The sequence below is a fragment of the Ambystoma mexicanum genome, chromosome 7q, assembly GCF_040938575.1.
Source record: "Ambystoma mexicanum isolate Mex_15411 chromosome 7q, UKY_AmexF1_1, whole genome shotgun sequence".
In the NCBI taxonomy this organism is placed as follows: Eukaryota; Metazoa; Chordata; class Amphibia; order Caudata; family Ambystomatidae; genus Ambystoma; species Ambystoma mexicanum.
Genome location: NC_090941.1, coordinates 712231519 through 712256898, shown reverse-complemented (window position 1 = coordinate 712256898; position 25380 = coordinate 712231519). Strand labels below are relative to the sequence as shown.

At 45.7% G+C, this 25380-nt stretch overlaps 1 protein-coding gene across 4 annotated transcripts in view; it reads left to right on the top strand.

Annotated features, from left to right (window-relative positions):
* The window catches only part of IFT88 (intraflagellar transport 88), a 2010164-nt gene that overhangs the window by 369539 nt on the left and 1615245 nt on the right, over positions 1-25380 (top strand). For all 4 annotated transcript variants that reach the window (XM_069640006.1, XM_069640003.1, XM_069640005.1 and 1 more), the window contains one exon: positions 10997-11099. In XM_069640006.1, the coding sequence (XP_069496107.1) occupies positions 10997-11099 (103 nt within the window). The remainder of the gene's footprint in view (positions 1-10996; positions 11100-25380) is intronic.

The window sequence follows — 25380 nt, the reverse complement described above, 5'->3', positions numbered from 1 at the left end:
GGGGGCTGGTTGTGCGCAACGGTAGGTGGGAGAATGGTTATTTCGACAAAGTGGCAGAGGGCCTAGAAAAAGATGGCGTTTGGAAAGGCAGAAAATGGAGTTCAAACTATAAACATTTACTACACTTTTACACACATATATCAAAGATGATTGATGCGAATATGTACAGGAGGAGTGGAGATGTCTCCCTCCTTGGCTCACACAACATCTACCTGATGTTTGAATGGCGCAGGGGGGCAGTATACACCACCTCTCCCAACATTCCCCCTTTCGTTACTTCTAATGTAACAAATATTTACTTCCATCCCGTCTACGTTCCTAGACCAGTCTTACAAAATATGTTCCGTTGTCGGATCTTATGACATCACCTATTCCCCAATGCGGGAACACTTCTCACACCAGGACTTTCACATATGGTGGGCACATGGTCCTGCTTCCACCCAGCACGAAAAAGGACAGACCACCATGATCAAGTATCTTGCTCCATTACATCTTTCTCTCATGTCTGTATAATCAATGTTCAGCTCACTGAATGGTCCTACTGGATGCAGCAATGTGCCACGTATTGTTCTGAGCGTCATCCCTGAATTAAACATTTGGCATGTGGTACATTCTATTGACGTTTCAGTGAGATATTCTTGGAGATTGGGTACAAACCAATCTTCCTAGATATCGGCAGCAATGTGCTGTTTAGATGTGTGGGCCGGGAAATGCAGTTGTTGGAACGCAATTAACTGCAATTCTACAGGCATTATAACTATGTTATACTGTCTCCATAGGAGATCAGTGGGGGACTGGTTGCACTCTCTTTTTGTCCATAATTCTTGTTCTTGTGGCATTGCTCTTTTCTGAATCTCTATAATTTCTGCTATCGGTAAGGCATTGTATCCTTCCTCTGTTAGTTCTTGTGCTTTCTCTTTTAGGACACATTCTGTCATTTGTGGTTTTTGGAAATATGCTGCTTGTTTGGCTCCGGCGTCCGCCGCTGCGTTCCCAAGTGATATTTCATCTTTGTTATTTGTATGGACTTGGCATTTTACCAATGCTACTACTGAGGGCTCTGCCAATGCTTTAATCAATTTATTAAGTAATGCTGCATGTTGTACCGGGAACCCATCAGCTCTCCTGAACCCCCTTCTCCTCCATCGTGATAAACCAGCATGTACCGTAGTGGTTACATATGTCTGTCTGAATAAATTGCTACTGCACACCCTTTTGCCGCGTGCAGTGCCTCTATCAGTGCTATCAGCTCTGCTGCTTGAGCGGAATAATGCATTGGCAGATGCTTTTGTACTAGTATCTCATACTCCCCTTCTTCCATTCCTACTACTGCCGCCCCAGCATATTTTTCTCCTGTTTCTGGGCGAATTGATGCTGACCTATCTACAAAATATACCTCTCCATCCTCCAGTGCATTTTCGCTTGCCCTAGGGATGTCGTCCTCTTCCCCTTCATATGTGGCACAATCATGTTTTTGCATATCCTGTACTGTGCATGGCTCTGTAATAAATGTCACTGGGTTTACTGTTTTGCAATGTACTATATGGACATTTGGGCTGGAGATAATAATCTCATATGCTGATGCTCTTTGGGTGGTGAGTGTGGATTTTGACCATTCAAGGATGGCAAACAGAGAGTGTTCAACGTATAAAATGTGACAGAGCAGCCCATTACAATTGTTGCACTTTTTTGTAATGCGAACACGGCTGCTGCGAGAGTTTGTTCGCATGCAAAGTGTCTTTGCATCACTGAATCAAGTGTACTGCTGTAATATGCTAGTGGTTTGTGGCTTAGAAATGTTTTCTGTGTCAGTACTGCAGTCATAAGTGTTCCATTGGAATTCCCGCTCATAATCAGGTGTCGCCAGGACTGGGGCGGTGCTCATCAGTTGTGAAGGCTGTGTGCATTTCAGGTGTCCATTTTATTGGAACCTTTTCTTTTTGTGCTTCCTTCAGGCCGTTGAGCAGCGGCCGTGTGTACGCTCCATAATCCAAAATCCATGCATGGCAATAGTTACAGATGCCAAGAAATGTTTTCATGTCTTTTGCAGTATGCGGTGTACCCGCGGCGCACTCTTGAGATGAGCTGACCCAAGTAGAGCACTTCTGCTGAGCAGTACTGCAATTTACTTTTGTCTACCTTGTACCCCTTGTGGGCCAATAATGTCAACAGAGTGATGGTCTTTTCTGCATCTTTCTTCTCCTTCACTATATACAAGGAGGTCATCCACGTATTGGATTATGGTACTCTGTACTTCAATGTTACCAAGGTCTTCATGTAGTATTCTATTGAATATGCTTGGGCTCTCACAGTACCCTTGGGGCAAGCTACGGTGTTCGTATCTCCTCCACACTATTGTGAAGGCTGTGAGGTATTGTGAGTCTGGATCAAGCGATACAGAGAAAAGGGCATTTTTCAAGTCCACTACTGTAAAGTGGGCTGCCTCTTTTGGGATGCTGCACAGAATGGACGCTGGATTGGGGTCAAGAGGGAATTCCTTTTGCACTATATAAGTAAGGGGGTGGAGATCCTGGATCATACAACACGCCCCTCCTGTTGCTTTCTTAATAGGATCAATTTCCGTATTACATGGGGAGTTAGAGGGGACAATGATAACCTGCTGTAGTAAAGCATGTATTGTATTTCGTATCCCTTCTTCTGCTTCTCTGGACAAGGGGTACTGTTTTACTCTTGGGAGGACAGCACCTGGCTTCAATTTTATTTTCACTGGGGTCATTTCCCTTAGTAACCCTACATCATGGGGGTTTGTGGTCCATAACTATTGCGGCACGTGTTGCAAGTCCGCGTCACAAAAAGATGGCAGCGCACTGACAGCGGCCATGAGGGGGTTTGCCACTCTCCTTTTCTGGGTTATGATATCACATGACATCCAAATCTCCAGTATAATCTCCCCATCAGTGTCGTTGTCAGTGAACAGATCTTCATCTGTTAACTCTCTCAATGGAATGCTTGGATCAATACACAATACTGTCCTCCACTCACACCCGTGTGTGTCTGTGCCAATTGCCACTATATATTTTTCTGACACTTGAACTCCCTGTAAATCGAGTGAAATCACTGTCCCTGGCACTATTTCAGGTGTGGCCACAGGGCGAAAAATGAAATCAGAAGGTACTTTCCACTCTTTTTGTGTTAACTCAGGTACTGCTCGAGCTAATACTTGTATCCCATAATTGAACATGTCAGCATTTGTGGGTATTCCTCGCACTGTTGTTTCATTGGCACGCGTCTGCATCAATAGCATTGCTCGAAGTGTACACATCCCTGGGGTGGAACACACTATGCCTCTCTCTGTGAATGCGATTGTCATATTCAACTTTCTCAATAGATGTCGTCCTAACAAGTTTATGGGAGATTCCTCATGATACAATAGGGGTGCTTGTACTGTTCTACCCCCTATTCTGACATCCAAATCTTCTGTGTCTGGAACCGTGACCACTGCCCCAGAGAAACCTTGCGTCTGGAAATTCTTGCCAGATAGCGGAAAATTGCCTTCGCACAAACATGATTTTTCCGCCCCATAGTCCACCATGAAGATGAACTGTTTGTTTCCTATCTCTGCCCCTATCAGTGGTTCCTCATCTGGTCGTAAGGTAGTCGATAGTACGGGACATGCAAGTATTCTCTGTGCGCTGTCCTAGGTGGGATGGGTGTCCGTTCCGGGGCACGTGATGAAATTATCACTGAGCACACACGTTCCCTGAAACTGAGATGGTGCGCCATTAGCGCAAGTGGCGAATCTGTTTTCATGTGTGTATGCTACTTGGTTTTGCTGCGTTTGATGGCTTTGCATACAGTGTGGGGGGTGTCTGAACGTGCTATACCCGGGTGGGGGCCTGCTATCGGGCTGTCCGTCACTTTCATAATTTTCTATGGATTGGCCATAAGGGCTACCCTGGGTGTGGGTGTCCAAACTGTTGCTCATTGTCATATCTCTGATTATTATGGTAATTCCCCATGGGCCTACTCCGACATTCCATTGCAAAATGTCCCCACCTCCCACATGACCAGCACAGTCCTGGAGCACCCCCCCTCGGTCCTTGTCCGCCATATCCTCCTCCTCCTCCCTGCTGTCCTCTGTACCCACTTCTTCCTCTGGTGGGTCTTCCTTGCCACTGGGGTCCTGTGTACCGTTCCTTTCCACCCCATTGCTCCTGTCCATTGTCTGCGCATGCTGCAGCCATTCTAGCTTGTATCGCTACAGAAACCTCCCTTTCTTCTCCTTGCTGTTCTGGGCGGCGGCTTTGCTGTAACTGCCGCAACCTTCACTAACTTGCTCTGTACCACCTTCGCCTCCTCTGTGCCGTTTCTTTTTCCCTTTCTTTGATCCTCCTGCAATGGTGTACTATGATGCTTTGTTTTTCTGGCCAGCTCTTGGCTTCTATCCCAGCTATTTTATCAAGAGCCTTCTTTACCTCCTTCGGGAGGCCTCTTTTGATAATGAAGTAAAATAGGGCGGTCGATTGGTCCCAGGCCGTGCCCGCCGCCACATCTCCTGCACCCAAAGAATGAACTGTGCAGCATCTTCCTCGTCCCCCATAGTACATTGCATTATGGAGTGCAAATCGGGGGTATCTGGGAAGGTTCTCCGCAGGGCATCCCATACTTGTGCCCGTACATTGTTAAAGGATGCGCCATCATGCATATCATTCCCTAGGGATACCCCCGGCAACCCTGCTTCACCCACATAGTCTGCTTGATCACCTACTGCCGTTACTAGGAGACGCTTAACATCTCCAATTACTAATGGGACTCCTGCATAGATCCATTTCCCTGCACCCCCAGAAAGTGGCGGGAGGGCCTTGAGGAGATTATTTGTGTGCATCAAAGCCCAGGGCACATAAGGAGGTCTCCCACCCACCCCCTTTATGAATGAGTGGCATTTGTAATTTTTACCTCACTTTTTCCTTACTTGCCTTCACTGCTTTCTTTTTTGATAATGCTATCCTCCCTAGCCTGTTCTGTAATCTCCCCTCCCATCCTGCTTCCTCTATTACTTGTGGGATGGCCCAATGTACTTGCTGGAGTGATGTCCCTCCCGCAGCCCCTCCTTTGTCCTCTTTAAAATCACTCCAATCGGCCTCCCCCCTCTCTGAAGCCACAGTATGGTAACTCACACTTTGTCTCCCCTTCTCTCTCTACTCGCACTGTTTTAATTGGTGCACTGTCTATTCTAAAAAGAAAGTCGCCAGATTTCCACTCATCTTCAGCTAATAAAGAAGCATTTTGTACCGGGGGTTGTACTGGTGGTTGGCCCCCCACTGACACCACTAAAGGTGTTTCACATAATGTCCGCAATCGAGCAAGTTCTGTTTGAGTGGATGTTAGTACTCTCTCTAGATCTCCATTTGTTGGGCCAGTGGGGGCAGAAGGTGTTGTTAGTTGGGCATAAGGAGGCGGCTGGCTGCTGCTGGAGCAGTTGGCACACTTCCTCCTGACACATACACTGGGTCTGCGTACCGCTCTGTGGGTCACGTAAGCAGTGGGTATCATTTTCAGGCTCTTTATTCCCTTTTCCCCCTCTCCCTTAGGATCCCCTTCCCCAGTTGCACCCCCGTCCTTGTCTTTATTCTGCACGACGGGTGCTTCTTCAAACATTTTCACAGTGGAACCGAAACAGCCCTAATAGATCTAGTAACCCAAATCGAAAACATCAAGGACTCAGGCAATCTGGCCATCCTTCTCTTACTAGACCTATCAGCGGCGTTTGACTTGGTCGACCATAAACCCTCTGTAATCATCTCTCCTCAGCAGCCCACTTTTCCATCGAAGCAATCACCTGGATCCAGTCATTCCTAAACAACAGAACAACCAGAGTGTTTGCACCCTCCGTCACTGCACCCCCCTTGCCTGTCACTTGCTGAGTTCCACAAGGCTCTTGTGTCTCCCCACACTCTACAACATATTCACAAAACCTCTTATTGACAAACTTGACCAACTGGGCATTTCTTACACCAACTACGCCGACGACACGCAAATCCTCATACACCTAACAGGCAACCACGACACAGACACACAGCGACTCAATTACATTTTTCTTATCATCCAAGCCTGGATGGCACAACACGGACTCTGCCTCAATGATGACAAGAATGAGCTTCTCCTTGTGGGTACTCAAGCTAGACTCAACAAACTTGACAACAAATTCAACACCTTCTCTGTTGACGGCAACAATATCAAAGTATCTAAAGACGTCAAAACTCTAGGCATGTACATAGACGCCTCCATCTCGCTCGGTAAACAAATTAACGTTACTGCCTCTACTACTGCCTACACATGTAAGCTCATCAACGCTTGCAGACCTTTCCTGATGACTGCAAATTGCATCACCCTGGCTACGGCATTAGTACTAACCAAACCAGACTACTGCAATGCGCTGTACCCAGGCACCAGTCAGCACAATCTAAATAAATTACAAATCTTTCAAAACAATGCCTTAAGAGCAGCCACCAACTTCCATAGAAAACTACATATCTCAGAGCTGAGACGTAGTGTTCACTGGCTCTCTATCAACCAAAGAATCAAACCCAAAACTCTCTCCCTTTTACACAAATGTACACATAATCAAGCACCTGAATACCTCTGCAACAAATTCAAATTCAAACCTTCATTAAGACAAACGAGATCCTCCAATTCCAACCTTCTCATCACACCAAAGTTCAAACTGCAAAAGGCAGGGGGCAAAAGCTTCCCAGTCCTAACAGCCAAAACTTGGAATGCACTACCTCCCAACATCAGACTAGAACATTCCTTCCATAAATTCCGACATTTGGCCAAATCATGGCTCTGTCTGAACGAAAGCTAATCCGCCTCATCGCCAACATACAGACACTGCTTAGCTTTAGAGAGACCAGTCTCTAGATATCTATCTATCTATCGATTTATTTATTTATTTTAATTCTTATTACGCGCTACATGCCATGGGCCTCAGGGCGCACAAAAACAAAGACAAGACACACAACAAGACCAGCAGGATGAGAAAGAGGCCGTAGGAGAGTTACTCCAGATTAAAAAGGTGAGTGTTTATGGCTCGCTTAAAAAGGGAATAGTTTGAATACTGTATATACCTACTGCTGTGTACTATCTATGCCTACACATGCCTATCCAGGACTTTTAATGATGTGTTTTACTATGCCTCTAATTGTAAGCGATGTGATTTACTATGCCTGTATTTATAAATATAACTGTCCTTTGTACCCAAGAAAAGGCCCCAGTTCCCTCAGGGCGTGGCGTGCTATATAAGTAAAATACAATACAATACACAGGTCTAATACTTCCCTCCTATTTTGCAGTTTCTTCCCCTTGTATGGCGACATGATCTAGTATTCCCTTATCAAAAGACCCCTCTTCTGGCCATGTACAGATTGCTTCCTCCCCCTTCAGTTCCGTTACCCACTCGTTGTGATACTTTTTGATCTTTTCTTGATATAATGGGAGGTTTTTACAAATGCGGGACAATGGGGTGTCCATTCCCATTTTTGGGCAGACTACTTCCTTTCCTCTCTTTCCCTCCTATTACACTTTTCTAATCAGGGGGTAATACAGGGGATATGGGATGTGGGAATGGTGCAAGGGGGCGGGATATGCCACCTACCACCTCTCCCTCAACACTCATTGGAGGTCAGTCACAAAATGGCTCCTCCTCCCTATTATTAAAGCACAGCCAGAGCCTTCAGACATTCAATGACTTAAAATTAAAGCTTCAGTTTATTGTACCGCCTAACAGTATGTAGGGTGTTTTTTTTTATTTTACTGTTTCAGTAGTTTTGGTGCTTTGCAACAGTGTTCTCCTGTCATGCCATTGGTGAATACAAATATTTTCGATAACCTGAGATTTCAAATTGTATGAATCTGAGAAATACAGGGTGAATTTCTAGAATTATTAACCAAGATTGCATGTTGGAATGGCTAAATCCCAAAAGGATACTGTTAAACATTCCTTAAGTTCGTTTTGGTGAAGTGCAATCACACGCAACACTTGGCATCAGCAGTATGACATTCATGAGCATGATCACATGTTGCAGTCCACTACACCACTGGCCAATAAAAAGAAGGCAGGCATATTGCACCGAGTGGGTGAACCTAGTAGTAGACCTGATCGAGCTGCAGTGCAAGTATGAAAGGGAGAACTGTGGAGAGTGCAGAAGTGCAGCTAGAGCTATACCAAGTTGCTGAATGTTGGATACTGACCTCGTCAGCAGGGCAGAGGACAAGATACGCCCGGCACACCAATGGCAGGAGAAGGATGAACTGCAGGGACTGGTTGAGAGTATGAGGCACAGATGGGACACAAGATTTGTAGATGAAGCAGCACTGTCTGAGGCACTCCAGGCTTGTAAGAAAACAGAATGGAGATTTGTTGATGGACACATCCCAAGCTGGAGTCAGATTTACTGATGCCCGCAGATAAAGGGAGAATGAATCTGAGTAGGTGCGCTATGGATGCGAGCCACCCTAGGCCTGTACTGTTAACACCAATTAGGAAGTGATGACGGCTGGTACCGGGAGGGACATGAGTCCATTGAGCATATGAATGAAAGGAGAAACTGCGTATTCTGGAATGTGGGGAAAGAGTTTGTGATGCAGGTGAGAGTGCATGAAATCAGGAATTCCTCCTGCTGGAACCAGCAGAAAATATCCTACAGCATATTGAGAAAGTGGGTAAAAGGAGAAATGATGTGTCCTGGGACCAGGAAAGAACATTCCCAGAGCATATTAAGAAACTAATTGAAAGAAGAAAAATGCATCTTGGTGTTTAAAAGATCCCCAAGAAACAGAGACTAATTGAGAAGAGATAGATTGCATACAAGTACCTGAAATCCAAGTTCCCACAAACACTTTAGAAGCTGATCCTTGGGGCTTGAGGGAGGCGGGATCACCGGGCACAAATGTTCACATGCTTTGAGGGAACTAGAGTGCTGCTAAACCACCCAGGTCACTATCTTTGACTCAGCACAGTGTTTGAAGCCCAAACACGGCAAATGAGGATCTGAAACTATGATGCAGCTAGAGGTTTCTCGATGATGCCTGGCATAGCGGTGGGAGCTTGCCTTCTTAAGCGTCTGCTTGGCTCCCCTAATGCTCTGGAGATCAGCAAGAGGACATTGATGCGGCTTTGATGCCTGGGACGGAACTCCAGGCATTGTGGCTTACCTTGAACTTTACTCTTTAGATGTTGCATTGATCAAATGGAGCGGACATCAGTTTGACAGAATAAGCAGGGCTTCACAAATTACCCAGTCTCATTGTTGATGCCGAGCAGAGCAGAGGATGTGGCACTGGTGGGTGCATGGAAAAGGATGCTCACTGCCCATCTGTGTAGACGCAACCCTGCCCCTGGCGACTGAAGCTCATCCGGAGTGGAGACAGGTGGTCACTGGTGGTCACTGGTGACCTTGGCTATCGGGTCCCCCTCTCCTTGTTCTCCCAGCCTGTTACTGCACCACCTAAGATGGGGAGCACTGTGTGAACACCTCCCAGTCTAGGTTCAGTGTCTCCTAAACAACAACCGAAGTGATAGTCAGGGCTCCGATTTCTTTCTGCTCCATCATGAAGTTGCAAATAAGCCTCATCTTCAACATGAAATATGACGGACTCCATTGATTGGGAGCTGACTTGCTGAAAGCAACTTTTAGCCTCTGTGGAGATTTTCCATAAGACGATGGGCTGCTTGGAGTCTCGAATGGTAACAATGGCGTTAGTTTTGGGAGAGCTAACCAATAGAGTGAAAAGTACTGAGAACTCCTTTGCTACCCTGGATGGGATATTGAAGAAAGTGCAGGAAGTAATGGTGCAGAGGACTTGTGGGACAATGCAGATCACTTCCATCAATGTGCTGCATAAAGTGTGTTCTGTACAAATCTTCGCATTGAGCACATAGAAAACCACATCAGAGACTGATGTACGGGCACTTTGTTTCCCATCCAAGAACAGGACGAGGGTCCTGTGCGCTTTTGTTGCGGAACATTCTGTATTGCTTAGAAGGACCTTAGATGGGTTGGGGGAGAGGGGGTCTGACAATTTGCAAGCCTTTTTGTGTGATGGATTAGAAACTAGTCTGTGGCGAGGACACAGGTGAGACTATCATTGCAGTGTTTCCGACCCCTATACCCACCCCCCTTGGAGAGAACCTGCTGAGTGCAGTGGCCAGGAAGATCACCGTGGATTTCACTCTTCGCAGATTTAAGTTGGAGGGGAGGAGGAAGGGGCAGAAGAGCTATTTGACTGAGGTGAGGGGAGAGCTAGTGATGAGAGGGTTCATGGCAATGGTGTCCTACCAAGCCAGACTAAAGATGATCCACCAGGGCAAAGCATTTATTTGTAGAAGTTACATTCCTTTTGGATGTGTCTTATGGAGGATTTTTAATCGAAGTTTGGTTAGTAGAGGTGGCCTTTATTCATGTTGTTTACTGACTTGCTGCTCACAAAGATCTTGCTGAAGTACTCCTGGGTAGAGGATATGAGTAGAATGGTATGTCATTATGTAAGATATCCATCTGTGTTGTGTTTAGTGTACATGGCAGGAGTTTGGAAAAGTATAAATGATACATGTGATGTGTTGGAGGGAGTTTTGGAGTAATGGGTATATTTTTTCCAAAGGGCATTATACTGGGCTGTTTTTGCACTACTGTGCCCTTGTGCTATCTTTCAATAAAGCATATTGAGCGGGAGGGGAATGAGGGGGAATTGACTATTTAGGGAACCCCTTTTGCAAACCTAGAGACAAGGTCTAGAGTTTTGGATGGCAACAACATTTAGTTTGTAAGTGAAATTCGTGAACTCTTCAATGTGTATTGCATCATTGTAAGAGATCTTCACATGGTCAGTGTCGATTCTAATAATGCCATTCTACTGTATATTGATTACAATTTCCTTTTTAAACATTTGACATCTTTGTAAACATAGTGATTTACTTTTAACATTTCCATGTCTTGAGGTCCACATTTCTCATACTTGTTTTTAAATTCTTCTCCAGATCCTTTTCAACCTAGCCAGCCAGTATTCAGCTAATGACTTGCATTCTGAAGCGCTCAATACCTATCAAGTTATAGTGAAGAATAAGATGTTTAGCAATGCAGGTAAGTAGTACACACAACAGCTCCTCTTCTCTCATTGTGTCTCAGATCATTGGGAAGAAAGTGAAAAAAAATCTTACAAACCTAAGAACTTTGTACCCTGCTGAGATGTTTGGAAACACAATCTATGAATCATTTGTTATCACAGCTTCATAATGGCAACCAGGGCTACATTATGATAACCACACTCCTTGATGAAACTTTGGATGAATCTGAATTTAACTGGTGAACATGCTGATCAGTTTTGCCCCTCCTAACTGTGTAATTGTTACAGTAATCGGCCCCATCAGCTAAGCATTGGGCTACCAATTAACACCTCATAATCCTGTTACTGTGCTATTGATTGCACACATCAACCCCCAAATACACTACTGTAAGCCAACACTCAATATTATGTTTACACAGAACATGAATGGGCTCCATTAACTGTTATTTTATTGTAGTCGCTCTCATATGCCAACACTCCCAGTAGGCAACCCATCAGTTAGTATTTATTTTGATGTATATAGTATATGTAACCAGTGCAAATCTCTTCTTTTTTTGGTTACACAATTTCTCTTTCTAAGCCCCGCAATCGCTCTGACTGCACTGTTTTGTATAACCTGGAGTCTGTCATACTCTGATGTATTGATGCCTACAAGGAGACTGCTAGAATAACCTATCTTGGACCTAATGATGGCTCTTGCAATGATCTCTCAATTAGTTTTTGAGATGAATGGGCGGATTTGTGTGAGGCGTTTTATATAGTATGCCGACGATGACACCAGGCTGCTCACTTGCGCCTTCATACTGAGATGTTGGTCCAAGAGAATTACAAGGGTTTTAACCTTGGTTTTAGTTTCCAGGTCATAGCCTGCTACTCTAAATATCTTATAATTGTCCTCAAGCTTTTGAATTTTATTTACAGTTCCCACTACCATAAGTTATGTTTTTTCTGGTGAACTCAATGCCTTCTCTCTATAACAACTAAAAGAGAGGAACAGTGAAAATGTTATACAGGGATGGCAATAGGCAAGCGTCCTGTGTGACACCCCGAAATGTATGGTACTTGGTGGTGCGTCCACTAAATCGCTACACACTCTAAGCGTTCTATTTCCCAGGAATGATTGTATCCATCCTGAGGCGCCTCCGAAAAAGTTGCTACTTCCTTCAACCTTGGAATTAACACTGTGATCCACCAGGTCAAAAGCGGCACACAAATCCAATAGCATCAGGATGGCCGTCCTACCCTTATCCATGCTGCGCAGTAAATTGGACTTAAGGTCTAACAATGCTGTCTCCATGCCGTTGCCTTATGAAGTTCTTTTCTTTCCACAACTTTATTTTAAATTGAAAGTTACAGCAAAATTAGCAATAAGCTGCATGTTACTGGAAGATGGGGAGGAATCAAAAACACAGCCTATGATCAGTGAGATAACATTTTGAATAAAAAAGGCAGCTATAAGCAGAACAGGCCTGTAAGTATATTGACAAGTTAGGTGTACAGTACTCCACACAAAATACCCATGCATTTTGAAACTTTGGCACTTTCTCGTTTAATATTGGAGTTAATTATTCCATTGCCCAGGTGCCCATACTTTACCCCACCAAATTGCCTCAGTAACACCATCAGGGTTCTTCTAGAACTGCACTAATGTGAGTCTACTGGCATTTAGGGCATGTACTAGAAAGATGGGAAACTTCACAGAGAGAGAGAGTCTTTTTGTCACGCTTCTCTCACAACTAGTAATCTTGGGTCTAGTGGTAGGGTCATACCCATTGTTTCTTTGATCTGTAAGGAACTCGTGGTGGCAACAGTCAAGACAGACACAAGTAATCACAGTTCAAGGGTGTTTGTTAAACTGTAAATGCAGGGTGGAAAAATGCTGAACCTAAACCTAAATCTAAGATGGGAGCAAGCTTGGACCATCAAATGAAAAATAAGGCGTCTTATCAAAGTAAAAAAAAAGCCTATTGCCAAATCCTTACAACTCATTATAGAAAGAGTGTGGGATAGGGTTTTCAATAAAGAAAAAAGTGTTATGGGAAGACCCACGTTTTGAGCATGGGGACAAGGTGGATCTCCTGAGCACAACACACACTCAAGCCTTCCCAGCACGAGTCGACAGTCCCGTACCAGCTATCAGGTTCTTCGATGGTTTAAAGTCTCTTTTCAATAAAAGTCTCTTGCCCTGGAGGGCCTGATGCATTCAATTAAACAAACACAAAGTTCCTCTCCAAATGAACATTGGGGTGATGCCTTTCCAGCCCGTGGATCTTCCTCTGCCGGGCTCGGATCCTAATGCCAAGGGGGACAGTCCACTTCCCCTGGTCTTATAATCCTTCTTGCACTCATGAACCTTAATGTCTTTTCAAACAATTCACTGTGGACGTCCCTCTGTCGGGTTCGTTCCTGTCGACACACTGTTCATGGGACTTCAGACTTCGTCCCTTCTTGTTAGCATCCCTCCGCCGAGTTCACTCTTGCCAACCTTCGCAACGCACTGTTCATGTACTAACTTCACCATGCAAGATTAATTTCCCTTAGCTTTTATAAGCATCTGTCTGTCAAAGACTTTCAACGGTACAGAGTACTTTACAAGACCCCTGTTTGACCACTTTGACCTCTCTTTGCCTCTTCCGAAGGCCTTCTGGTTATGGTAGTCTCTACCATCGGGTAATCGCCCAGAGTTTCCTGTGTGAGCACCCATGTGGTGCCGGATGCCTCTGTTGCTGTGGTTTCCCTCTCTTTCATCAATAGTTTTTTGAAACCCTTGAACACCTGCTTGCTTACGGTGCACGCCACAGAAATAACTTCCCTTGTAACTGATTGCTTCCCTGCTCTATTAGTCCTTACTGAGACATGGCTCCAGGCCCATTCGGCCCCGGTCCTGGCTCAGACTATTCCTGAGGGCTATAACATTATTCATTGCGACCGCCCCGGCCCTCACAATGGCGGGGGAGTTGCTATTATTTTTAAAGTTGACTTTCAATGTTCGCAACTTGATTGCCCACAAAGCCTCAACATTGAGTCCTTATTACTCCGCTGTGTTATTTCTTCCTCTTTGATGTGCCATATTTTGGTCATCTACCGCCCTCCTGGTGGTTATGGCTGCCTACTGGAAACTCCCGTCAATCTTATTGCTGGTCTTCAGGCACAATACAAAAATCTTATTATTCTTGATGACCTGAATCTGAAATTTAACTCTCCCAGGACTGCAGCCCTTGATCTCTTTTACGATAGTCTGCTTGACTTAGACCTGCCTCAACTGGTGCCAGGACCCACTCAGAAATCGGGCAACACCCTTGATGTGGTGCTTGCCAATAAAGCCCTGGTTTATTTTCATTCTACTGAACCCATGGTCTGGACTGACCACTATCTGGTCATCTGTAGTCTGTTGCAAAAGCTTGCCCCACTCAAGATTTTACCGGAACCCATCCTTCAGCGATGCTGGCGTACTGCCAACCTCCAGGACTTTGTTTGTTCTGTTAAGAATAAATGGTCAGTGGCTCCGCTCCCCTCCATGTCTCTTATGACTTCTTTGCTATCAAGTGCTGCCAGTGAGGTAGCTCCTCTTTGCCACTTTCAGCCTCGTATACTCCCGTCTGAACCGTGGTTTACTGACCACCTTAGACTGGAGCGTCTGCAAGTTAGACCGCTGTAGAGGAAGTGGCGACACGGCTATGATTCTGATACTAAACTTCACTATAAAGCGGGTCTGCTGGCCTATGCAGCGTCCATTCACACCGCAAAAAAAAATCTTTTGCTGAGAAGATAGAGTTTGCACTTAATCAGCCCAAGACCTTATTTTCTATCATTAAGTCTGTGTCCTCTCCTTCTAAATACACTGTGTTGATAAAACCTACTCAGGAGCTGTGCGACTCCCTATCTACCTTCTTTATTGAGAAAGTCGAGACCATTTGTGTTTGTGTTAACGTCACTAATGGTCTTGCCTTTCTCACCCACACTTCCCCTCCTGACAATCTGCATACTCATGAAGCGACTATTCTCGCTGGTCTGTCTTGGTCACTTTTCCCTCCCTTCTCTGAAGATATTTGGCCTCATTATGAGTCACCCGGTATGGAAATAACGGTGGTGGTAAACCCGCCGCCACCGTTGTTTCCATACCGGGTGATTTCGAGTCCTGCAGTTGGAGGTGTCAGTCCCACCAGGTCTGACCTGGCGGGTTTAACACCACCCGCCTGCAGGCGGACGTGGAAACACCAGCACCATCACGAGATGGTGCCGTTGTTTCCACTTCCCCATACCTATTGAGTTGTATGGGACTCAATGGGAATGGGGATTTACCGAATTCCGCCTCCGGAATTCCCGGGTCACCGGGGTCGTAATGCCCCGGTAATTCCGGGCATCACAGAGGCGGAATGGTAATATGAGTCCGGCAGTAACCTGCCGGAATTTCAGGCACGGTTACCGCCGGACTCGTAGTGAGGCCCATGGTCTCTAAAGCTCTGCTTAAAATTAAGTCCTGCTCTTTTGCGGATCCACTCCCACTTGGAGTGATAAAACAACTGTCGACCGACCTACTAGGTGAAATTACTACGGCCGGAAATCTCTCCTGTCAATCAAGATCTATCCCTGCTGAACTCTAAGCTGCTCTTGTCATTCATCTTCTTAAGAAACCTTCCTTGGATTCATCTCTCCCTTCTAATTTCTGTCCTATCTCCCTCCTTCCCTGCCTTATGAAACCTCTTGAGTCACTTGTTTCCCCGTTACTGTCCTCCTTTTTGGAGTCATCCAAGATGCTTGACCCGGCCCAGTCTGGTTTTCGTCCTGGCAGGGGAACAGAAAGCGTTCTTCTCTCTGTGTAGGACGATATGGCCAGGTTGGTTGATCAGGGCGGTGTTGGCGCCCTGATTCTTCTTGATCTTTCAGCGGCATTTGACACAGTCGACCATACCATCCTACTCATGCGCCTGGCCCAAATTTGTGTCTCAGGTCAGATCCTGACATGGTTTGGCTCCTTCTTGGCTGACACATTTCAAACTCTTTCCCTGCCACCCTTCTTTTCTAAGCCTTCACATCTTAGTTGTGGTGTCCCTCAGGGATCAGCCTTGTCCCCTCTCCTTTTCAATATTTACATCTTTGTGCTGGTTCGCCTCATTCGCTCTGTCGGTATCCGGTGCTATTCATACGCAGATGACACCCAGCTGTAGATCTGTTTAGATCCTGATCCAGCTGGGGTGTCTGCGTGTCTTAATAAGTGCCTGACTGCCGTTGGTGATTGGATGGACCATAACTGGCTGAAATTGAATGGGGACAAGACTGAGGTGCTGGTGGTGGGTTCCCCTCCTGACCCTTCACTGTGGATTGCTTCTTTCTGGCCTTCTTCTCTTGGACCTCTTCCTTTGCCTTCCCCTAAGGTAAAAAATCTTGGAGTGATTATGTCAGCTGATCTTTCACTGACGGCCCAAGTAGCCTTGGTATGTCAGGAGGGTCACTTTCAGCTTAAAATACTGAAGAAAGTCCTCCATCTGATCCCAGTGGCACTTCGTACTCCTGTGGTGGCAGCCATGATCCTTAGCAGGTTGGACTATTGCAACTCTTTGTACTTGTCGCAAACTACAGAGTTGATTGGCAGGCTACAACGTCTTCAGAACTTGGTTGCGAGACTAGCACCAGGCACTCCCTATGGTTCTCATATTACCCCTGTGCTACGCTGCATTAATTGGCTGCCTGTGGCACAACACATTCTGTTCAAGTCTTTTTGTATTGTTCATCAGGCTCTTCACAGTTTAGGCACGGAGTACCTGTCTGCCAAATTTGAGCGATATGTCCCCAGTCGCCCTCTCCGATCAACCTCCTCTGGTATGCTCTACGTACCTCTCTATTGCTGCTCTCGAATGGGCGGCCGCGCTTTTTCTGTTTCAGCAGCATTGCCGTGGAACAGCCTTCCGCCCACAGTCAAACTTCTGTCCAACCATCTGGCCTTTCGAGAGGCCCTAAAGACCCATCTTTTTTTAACTACTGCCTGTGAGCCTGCTTGGTATTCCTGTTTGTTGTGGTCTCTCTCTCCAGCGCCAAGATGCCTTCTGGTGAACGTGTGCTATATAAGGTAACATAACAAAGGTCAAACTAGCCATTTGCCATTTGCTATTTTTCGTTCAGCACAGTTCGGTTTCTTATCAACTCTCCCCTCGACTCACCGGCTGTGATGAACCGCTTGGCTTTCTACCGCTGACACCTGCTGCAACACACGTTGGCTATTGTTTGCGGCCTTATGCTTCGGTCTGCGGAGGTTTCACAGGCCTTGATTTCACCTCCTCTTGAACTGCTGTGCTGGGTTAGCTCTCACGTCGTGCGGTCTGCCTTGCTCGTCCTGTGCTCTCGTGCTCCACCTTTATCCCAATGGGGAAGGGAAACGGCCGTCAGTGCGTGCTATTCTGCTCAATTGCCTGATCCTTGTAATGGGACAGGTCAGGTAAACGGCTCTGGTGTTAGTCCGTTGTCTTTCATGTTGTGTGAAAATGTTTGTGTCGGATAAGTGGGGGCAGTGTTTTGGAATATCCTACATGGTAGGATGGGGAAATGGTGTTGAAAGAAAGGGGATACTGCGTCTCACCTGTCGGTCTCCCTCTCCCCAAGGACCCCCCATCCAGGTGATCCTCCCTCACTGGTCAACCCCCAGGAACTGGATCCCACCCCCAGGAACTGGATCCAATAGTGATGGCCATGTCCTAGCCACCTGGATGACAGATCCCAGGGGACTAGCTAGGGAGACACTTTCAGGTTTCTCATATACCCTTCCTCCATGCGATGTAGCCACATTTGTTTCACATGGGAACCGGAAAAGTAATTCTACATTTACCTGGTCTTTTCCTTTTCGGTGCTCCACAGTGAAACGATAGGGTTGTAAGTCTAAAACCCATTGCAAGACCCGAGGGTTGGAGTCTTTGCGTTGGCTAATCCAAACTAGGGGTGAGTGGTCTGTAACGAGTGTAAACCTTCGTCCCAATAAGTAGTACCTAAGATGGATAATGCCCACTTAATGGCCAGGGCCTCCAGTTCCAACACAGAGTAATTTTTTTCACGTGGGAACAACTTGTGTCTGGTGAATAGTATGGGATGTTCCAATCCATCGCAAACCTGGGACAGGAAGGCTCCTAACCCTGTAAAGGAGGCATCTGTCTGTAAGACAAACTCCTTAGAGAAGTCGACTACCTTTAGGATTGGGTTCTGACACAGCGTCTGCTTCAAGGTGTTATAACATATCCCATCCTCGTCATTCCAATGAAGTTTCTGGGATTTGGCATTCTTAATTATTTTGTTTGTTTATTTGTATAGCGCTCCCAGCCCATAGGAATCTGGGTGCATTTCTTGCATATAAGGTTAAAGAAGGTACATAGATAATAATAGAAATTACAGTTGTTATATGCAAAGCATTAAATATATAGCATTTACATAATTACAGGTGCAGGAAATAAGTACTGAAAAGCTTATAAAGACATATAACTGAGATCATAAATGTACAGATCTATATAGAGCAACAGGTAATTACAAGGTTACCAGTCTAGTGGCCCGAGAGGCGGAAAAGGATTTATGGTTCTTGCGCAAGGAGCCAGGTTTTGGTGTTCCTTCTGAATGGGTGGAAGGCATGTTCGGATCTCAGTGAGAGAGGTAGTGAGTTCCATTACTTGGCTGCTAGAACCGGGAAGCTGCTCCCTCCGGCCTTTTGAAGCTTGAAGATGGGGACTTTAAGGCAGTGTGCCTGCGCCAATCTCATAGGGTGGCCTGAGGTATTAGGTGTGACGTTTTTGGTCAGGTAGCTGGGTGCAAGGTTGGCGAGACATTTAGGAATAAGTGAAAGTGTTTTGAAGGCGATCCTTTGCTTGACCGACAGCCAATTTAAGTTACGTCTAGTCTCGGATATGTGATGGGACCTAGGAATATTCTGTGCTGCCCTAATGGCGTTATTTTGGAGAACTTTAGTTTTTTTCAAATTCTGTTGACTGGTTCCAAAATAGTAATCTAACTTGGAGAGTACTAATGCTCTAGCTAAGGTGATGCAGTTGGGTGTAGAGAGAAAGGGTCTGCAAGCGGTAATCAGCTTGCAGGTATAAGCTGTGGCCGAGGCTGATGCATTAACCTGTCTTGATAGGTTTAATGATAAGTCAATGTATATGCCAAGAGTTTTTACATCTTTGGAGACCTTAATGGAGTTGCCATCAATGTTGAAAGCATCAAATTGTTTATTTGTTTATTGAGTTTGATCATAGATCCAAGGAGGAGGAACTCGGTCTTCTCGTCGTTTAGACAGAGTCCATGTTTGACCTTCCAGGCTTGGATGATGCTGTAGATATCGTTGAGCATTTTAGCGTTGTGTCATAGTCGCCAGTGATGTGTAAGAGTATCTGGGTGTCATCTGCATAGTTAGTGTAGGTGACACCCAGATGGTCAAGGTCGTCGAACAATGGCTTTGTATATACATTGTATAGGGTGGGCGACATGCAGGAGCCTTGAGGGACTCTGCATGTAATAGGCGCAGGGTTGGCTGCAGCCATTGGCGAGAAAACTCTCATTGATCTATTGTCTAAAAAAGATTGTATCCACGTTGTGGCTTTGTGGGAGAGGAGTGCTGCTGATATAAGGTGCGAGCAGAGAATTTTATGATCTACAAAGTCGAACGCTGCTGACCGATCTAGGAGTAGGAAGTGGGCAAGTTTGCCTTTGTCTTTTAACTCCTCAATTTGAGTCTTTAAGTCAATTAAGGCTGTTTCTGTGCCGTGCCTAGGCCGGAAGCCTGATTGCCTGAGGCCAAGGAGGTTGTTAGTTTCTAGATGCTCCTGGATCTGCAGATAGGCTGCTCTATCAATAATTTTGAGAAGAAATGGGACTGTTGTGATTGGTCCATAGTTCGTAGGGATGGTGGGGTCAAGAGTTGGCTTTTTGAGTAGCGGCAGGACCTAGGCGTCTTTGAGGTTATTAGGCACTATGCCTGTTTCAAACAACGTATTAATTAATGAGGGGATGAAGGGCGCCGGTTCTTTGGCAGCCTCCTTGATGATGGGCGCCGGGCAGGCATCTTGAAGGTTTTAGCTTTGATATTATGTCCTCTACCATTTGTTAAGGGAGAGAAGTTGAAGAGTGTGCAAGGTTTAGTGACAGGTGTTGAGACCGTGTGTCTTGAGGTGGTGTCTAGGATTAGGATTTTTTTGGACCATATTTTGTTTTACAGCATGGTAATTTTTTTTAGTTGCGCTGTCTGTATGTTGGAACACCAAGAAGCTTCTTTAATGCAGGTGACTGGAGGTGGTGCAGGTGATTCCAACTCTAAGTGCCTTGAAAAGTTCCTTAGTATTAGATTTGTCTTGCACAATGCGAGTATTGTAAGTTTCTTTTTTAGATTGAAGGATAGCTTCTTTGTAGGTGAGAGAGGCCAATAGGAGGTTCTCTTTGTTGGAGGGAATGGGGTGACTTTTCCACAGTGCTTCTGCATTTCTTTTTTCTTTGCACAGAGATCTAAGGTGAGGGGTGAACCACGAGTTTAGATGTACGAGTGGTTTAGCTTTGCACAATTTGAGTGGGGCAATGGTGTTTATGGCGTTTAGTACTGTTTGGTTGAATAGGTCTACCAAGACCGTAGGGTCTGTGTGATTCACGTTAGTAGGATTGAGGATAGGGTGCAGTAATGGTAGCAATATTTCCACAGTTATGTTACGGTTGTTCCTGGTTTGAGTAGGAGGGGCGGGGTTGAGAGAAGTTTATCTGTCAGCCGGGCTGTTTTGTCCGAAAAGTTAGGGATAAACCTTCGGTAGTATCCTATTAACCCGAGAAAAACTCTAAGATCTCTTTTGGTCTTGGGAATTGGTGTATCTAAGACAGCTTTTACCTTCATAGGTTGGGGTTGTACATTCCCGCTCCATACGAAGAAGCGAAGATATTTTATGGCTGATTGGGCCGGCGTGCACTTGGCTGGATTAGCAGTTAGGCCAGTGTTTCTGAGGACTTCATGATGGTTTAAAAATGGAAGAGATGGTCCTCCCAAGTTTTACTTTAAATTAGGTTATCGTCAATATAAGCTCCACAGAAATCAGAATGGGGTTGTAGGATTTGATCCATGAGGCCATGGAAAGTGGCTGGTGCACTGTGTAGACCGAAAGGGAGAACTTTAAATTGGAATACTCCTAGCAGCGTTGAAAATGCTGTTTTTTCCTTATCTGGTCCAAAAACGGGAACTTGCCAGTACCCCTTAGTTAAGTCTGGGGTCGATAGAAAGGAGGCTGCTCAGAGTTTATCAATTACATTGTCGATGTGTGGCTTGGGATAGGCATCGAAAGCTGATATGGCATTAACTTGATGGAAGTCTATACAGAATCTCCAGGAACGGTCAGGTTTAGTGACCAACACGATAGTAGAGGACCATGGACTTGAGGAGAGCTGAATAATGTTGGCTATCAATATTTTGCTGACTTCCTCGATCACTATCTGTTAAGGGTTTCCGGAAGTCCATATGGTTTTAAGTGTACCACTTTACCTTTCGGTGTTCTAATGTAGTAGTATTTACCTTTTACTCTTCCTGTTTTTTTTTAGAATACATCAGGGAATTAAATTACTACATCTTTTAGATCTTGTTGGTGTTGAGTAGATAACTCGGAAGGAATTAAATCAAAGTTATCTATGTCTTCAGGAACCAGACAGGCTAGTACTTTGGCATGGGTGGCTGACTGGTTCCTATTCGACTCTTTTGTTAGGCAGAAACCTGTGCAGTTCCCTTAGGGACCACTGCAAAAGGCTTAAGACTACAGGTGTTGGCAGTAAACCCAATTGGTAGCAGTCTGCACCACCCAGACTTACCTGGTAGCTGTGGCTGAGCAGCCAGACTTCTCTCAAGAAGAGTTAGACAGTATATAGAGTATACAAGATAGGTACCAAAATACAGTAGCACAAGCAAACACTGACCAGAGCGTTTGGTATCAAGTATATAATTATTTATTTAAAGACACACTTAGAAACACTTTAGCACTATTATTATAAGCAAGTTCAAAAAGAAAAAGGGAGGGAAAAGGCAGAAATTAGAAACAGCACACAACACAATACTTTAGAAGCACTCAGCAAGGCAGGAAAGTCAAAGTCTACTTGTGAGCAAAAAGTTCAGAGTCCAGGCTCCCTCTTGAAGAGAGTAGAACACCAATGTGCCCAAGATCACACAGTTTAAAAGGCTTGGAAAGTCTTGCAGAGAGTTTAAAAAGGAATCAGTTCATCTCAGAAAAGTTCAGTTAGCCAGCCTAGGGCCAACCCAAGTGGTAAGTTGAGGATTTACGAGACATCCCACACAGACCGTCGCGAGGGAGGCCAGGCGGACACAGTACCTTGAAAGTGGAGAGAATCCTCCAGCGGGGGCAGCTGTTCCTGGCAGTGGATGCAAGTCGCGGCGTCGTCCAGAGGAAGAGAAGGTCTCGACGTGGAGGAAAGCTGAAGGTCGTTGCACTGCCAGGGAAGAAACCAGCCGCGGAGTTCTCCGGTAAAAAGGTACTACCCTTTTATTCGCGGTAGTGGAAAAACATGGTATCCCGGTTGCCGGGGTGCTTGGCACAGGCAAGACGGCCACAAGATGATCCGGGAAGGCGAAAAGGCGGGCAAACTGGTTATCCCCACCAGTCAAAGGAAGAAGTCTCTTCGGGATGAAGATTTCCTCTGTCGTTGGAAGAAGTGGTGAGTCGGTTCAGCAGGGCTCCACCGGTGGTGTCGTCGTTGCAGGTCGGCTAAGCTTCTCCCTCTTCGGATCCTTTGGTCCTGTGGCGACGTCTGAAGTCCCAGCCTCCAAAGCCCTTCTTTTATGCAGAAAACCCCCATTCATCAGTCCTAGCTGTCACTCAAACATTCTAGGTGGTGAACCGGGTGGCTCACCACTGGGCCAATCACACAAGAGTGCGACTATAGTTGCCGAGGCAACTCATTCCAGGCTGCCTAAACCCCCTCCCACACCCCCTGTGGTACCCAGACAGAGTGGCACCACTTTTGGAGGCTTCTGTGGAGAAGCCCGCCAAAAAGTGGAACAAAGGGCTCGACTTGGATTGGAGTCACAGAAGCGAACACAAACGCCATTTTGGAACCAAGTTCTGGCAAAAAATACCAACCGGTGAATTAATATTAAATAAATAAACCGGCGTTATGCTTAAGGCTATGTTAAAAAGTATTAGCCTCGAACAATGGGAAAATCCCATAGGAATATATTCGCGGTTGAATATAAAAAGTAGCATCCACTGCCACCAGCCAAAACTCGCTCGGGGGGGCTGGACAGTGCCCCCTCGAACAACAGACCCAGGGGCAATCGAATTGCCCCTACCAGTACGCCCACAATATGATGGTTTGTACTGGTTCTGTTCACAATTTAGGACTAGTAAAGCCAATGGTGACTTTACATGCCCTGGGAGACAGTAGTCAGTCCCAGGGTACGGAGTCTATGTTTGGGGGTCACTATGACACCCCTGTGTTACGGCACGGAGGGTGCTGTGTAACACACATACCAAAAAAAACATGAAGCCCTATGGAGTAAAAGACCCCATAGCCCATCAAACACATTCAAAGTCAAAGGATATCTCAAACCATGTCGAAGAGTGGGAGAAAACAGAGTCTCACTCTTAGCAGGAGAAAAAAATAAACCCCAAAAATCCAGCAAAGCTGCTGGAGGACTCACTAGGTTTGGGAAATAAGCCAAAACAGAGAATTCTCCCTAACACTCGCCCCCCTCTTCCCCCAGACTAAGGGACAGGAGGATTTAATCCACTCCTGGATGAATCTCATACCTCTAGTCGATGACATATATCCTAGAGAGACCATCAGCATTTTGGTGGTGACACCCTGACCTGTGCTCAATGGTGAAATCAAACCCTTGCAGGCAGATTGACCATCTCAGTAGTTTTGGGTTTTCCCCCTTCATTTGCATCAACCATCTCAAGGGTTGGTGGTCAGTCTGAATGACAAAAGTAGAACCATACAAGTATGGCCTAAACTTCTTCAGTGCCCACACAATAGCAAAACATTCTCTTTCAATTGTTGCCCACCTTGTCTCAGGATCCTTCAGCTTTCTGCTGATGAAGCAAATGGGGGTGCTCCCTACATTTCTCATCCAGTTGCCTAAGGACTGCACCTATACCTACATTAGAAGCATCTGTCTGCACAATGAAAGTTTGGTGATAGTCAGGAGCTCTCAAGACTAGTGCTTGGCATAGAGCTTTTTTCAGGTTTTCAAAGGCCTGATTGCACTCCTCATTCCATTTGACCTTCTTAGGGAATTTTGGAGAGGAGATTACATTCAGTGGAGAAGCTATGGTCCCATAGTTCTCGATGAAATTCCTGTAATACCCAGTGAGGCCTAGGAAGGCTCTCACCTGGGTTTGAGTAGTAGGTGTTGTCCAATTTTGCACAGCTTCAATCTTACTGAGCAAAGGCCTTATTTCTCCACCTCCTACCTCATGCCCATGGTACACCACCTTACTCTGACCAATCTGGCATTTACTTGCTTTTATGGTTAGATTGGCCTGTCCAAGAGCCTGCAAAACATGTCCTAGGTAGTTAACATGCTCTTCCCAGGATTGGCTGGTCATCCAAGTATGCCATGCAGAAGTCCTCCATCCCAGCCAGAACCTGATTTACCATCCTTTGGAATGTTGCAGGTGCATTTTTCAATCCAAAAGGCATAACCTTAAATTGGTATAAGCCAACTGGGGTAGAAAATGCAGTTTTCTCCTTGGCATGGTCTGCCAGGGCTATTTGCCAATAGCCTGACGTAAGGTCAAATGTGCTGAGGAACTTGGCTGAACCAAGTCTATCCACCACCTCATCTGTCCTTGGCAAAGGGTGGGCATCAGTCTTGGTGACTGCATTAAGAGCTCTATAATCCACACAGAATCTCAATTCTTTGGATCCTGCCTTTGGTACTAACACAACTGGGCTAGACCATGGACTAGTAGAGAGCTCTATTACCCTGAGATCAAGCATCTTCTTGACCTCCCCTTTGATGTGGGTCCTTACATTTTCTAACATTCTATATCCTCTGCTTTGGCCTGGTGAAAGTGAGAACAGAGAGGCAAACTGATTTAACATAGATTTGCATTCTTCTTGTGGCTCAGGTGTCCGATTTGACGAGAGATTTACTCCTTCAATCTTTTCGTCCACGGGTAAGCCTCTGAGGAGGTCAGGGAGAGTTTCACTCTCTTCTTCCTCTTCTGTTGAAGCTAGAAGCAAGGCTCCTACTTCAGGCCTGGAGACATACGCCTTTAGTCGGTTGGTGTGGAAGACTCTGGGAGCCTCCTTGGTATTGCCCAAATTCACCAGATAGTTCAC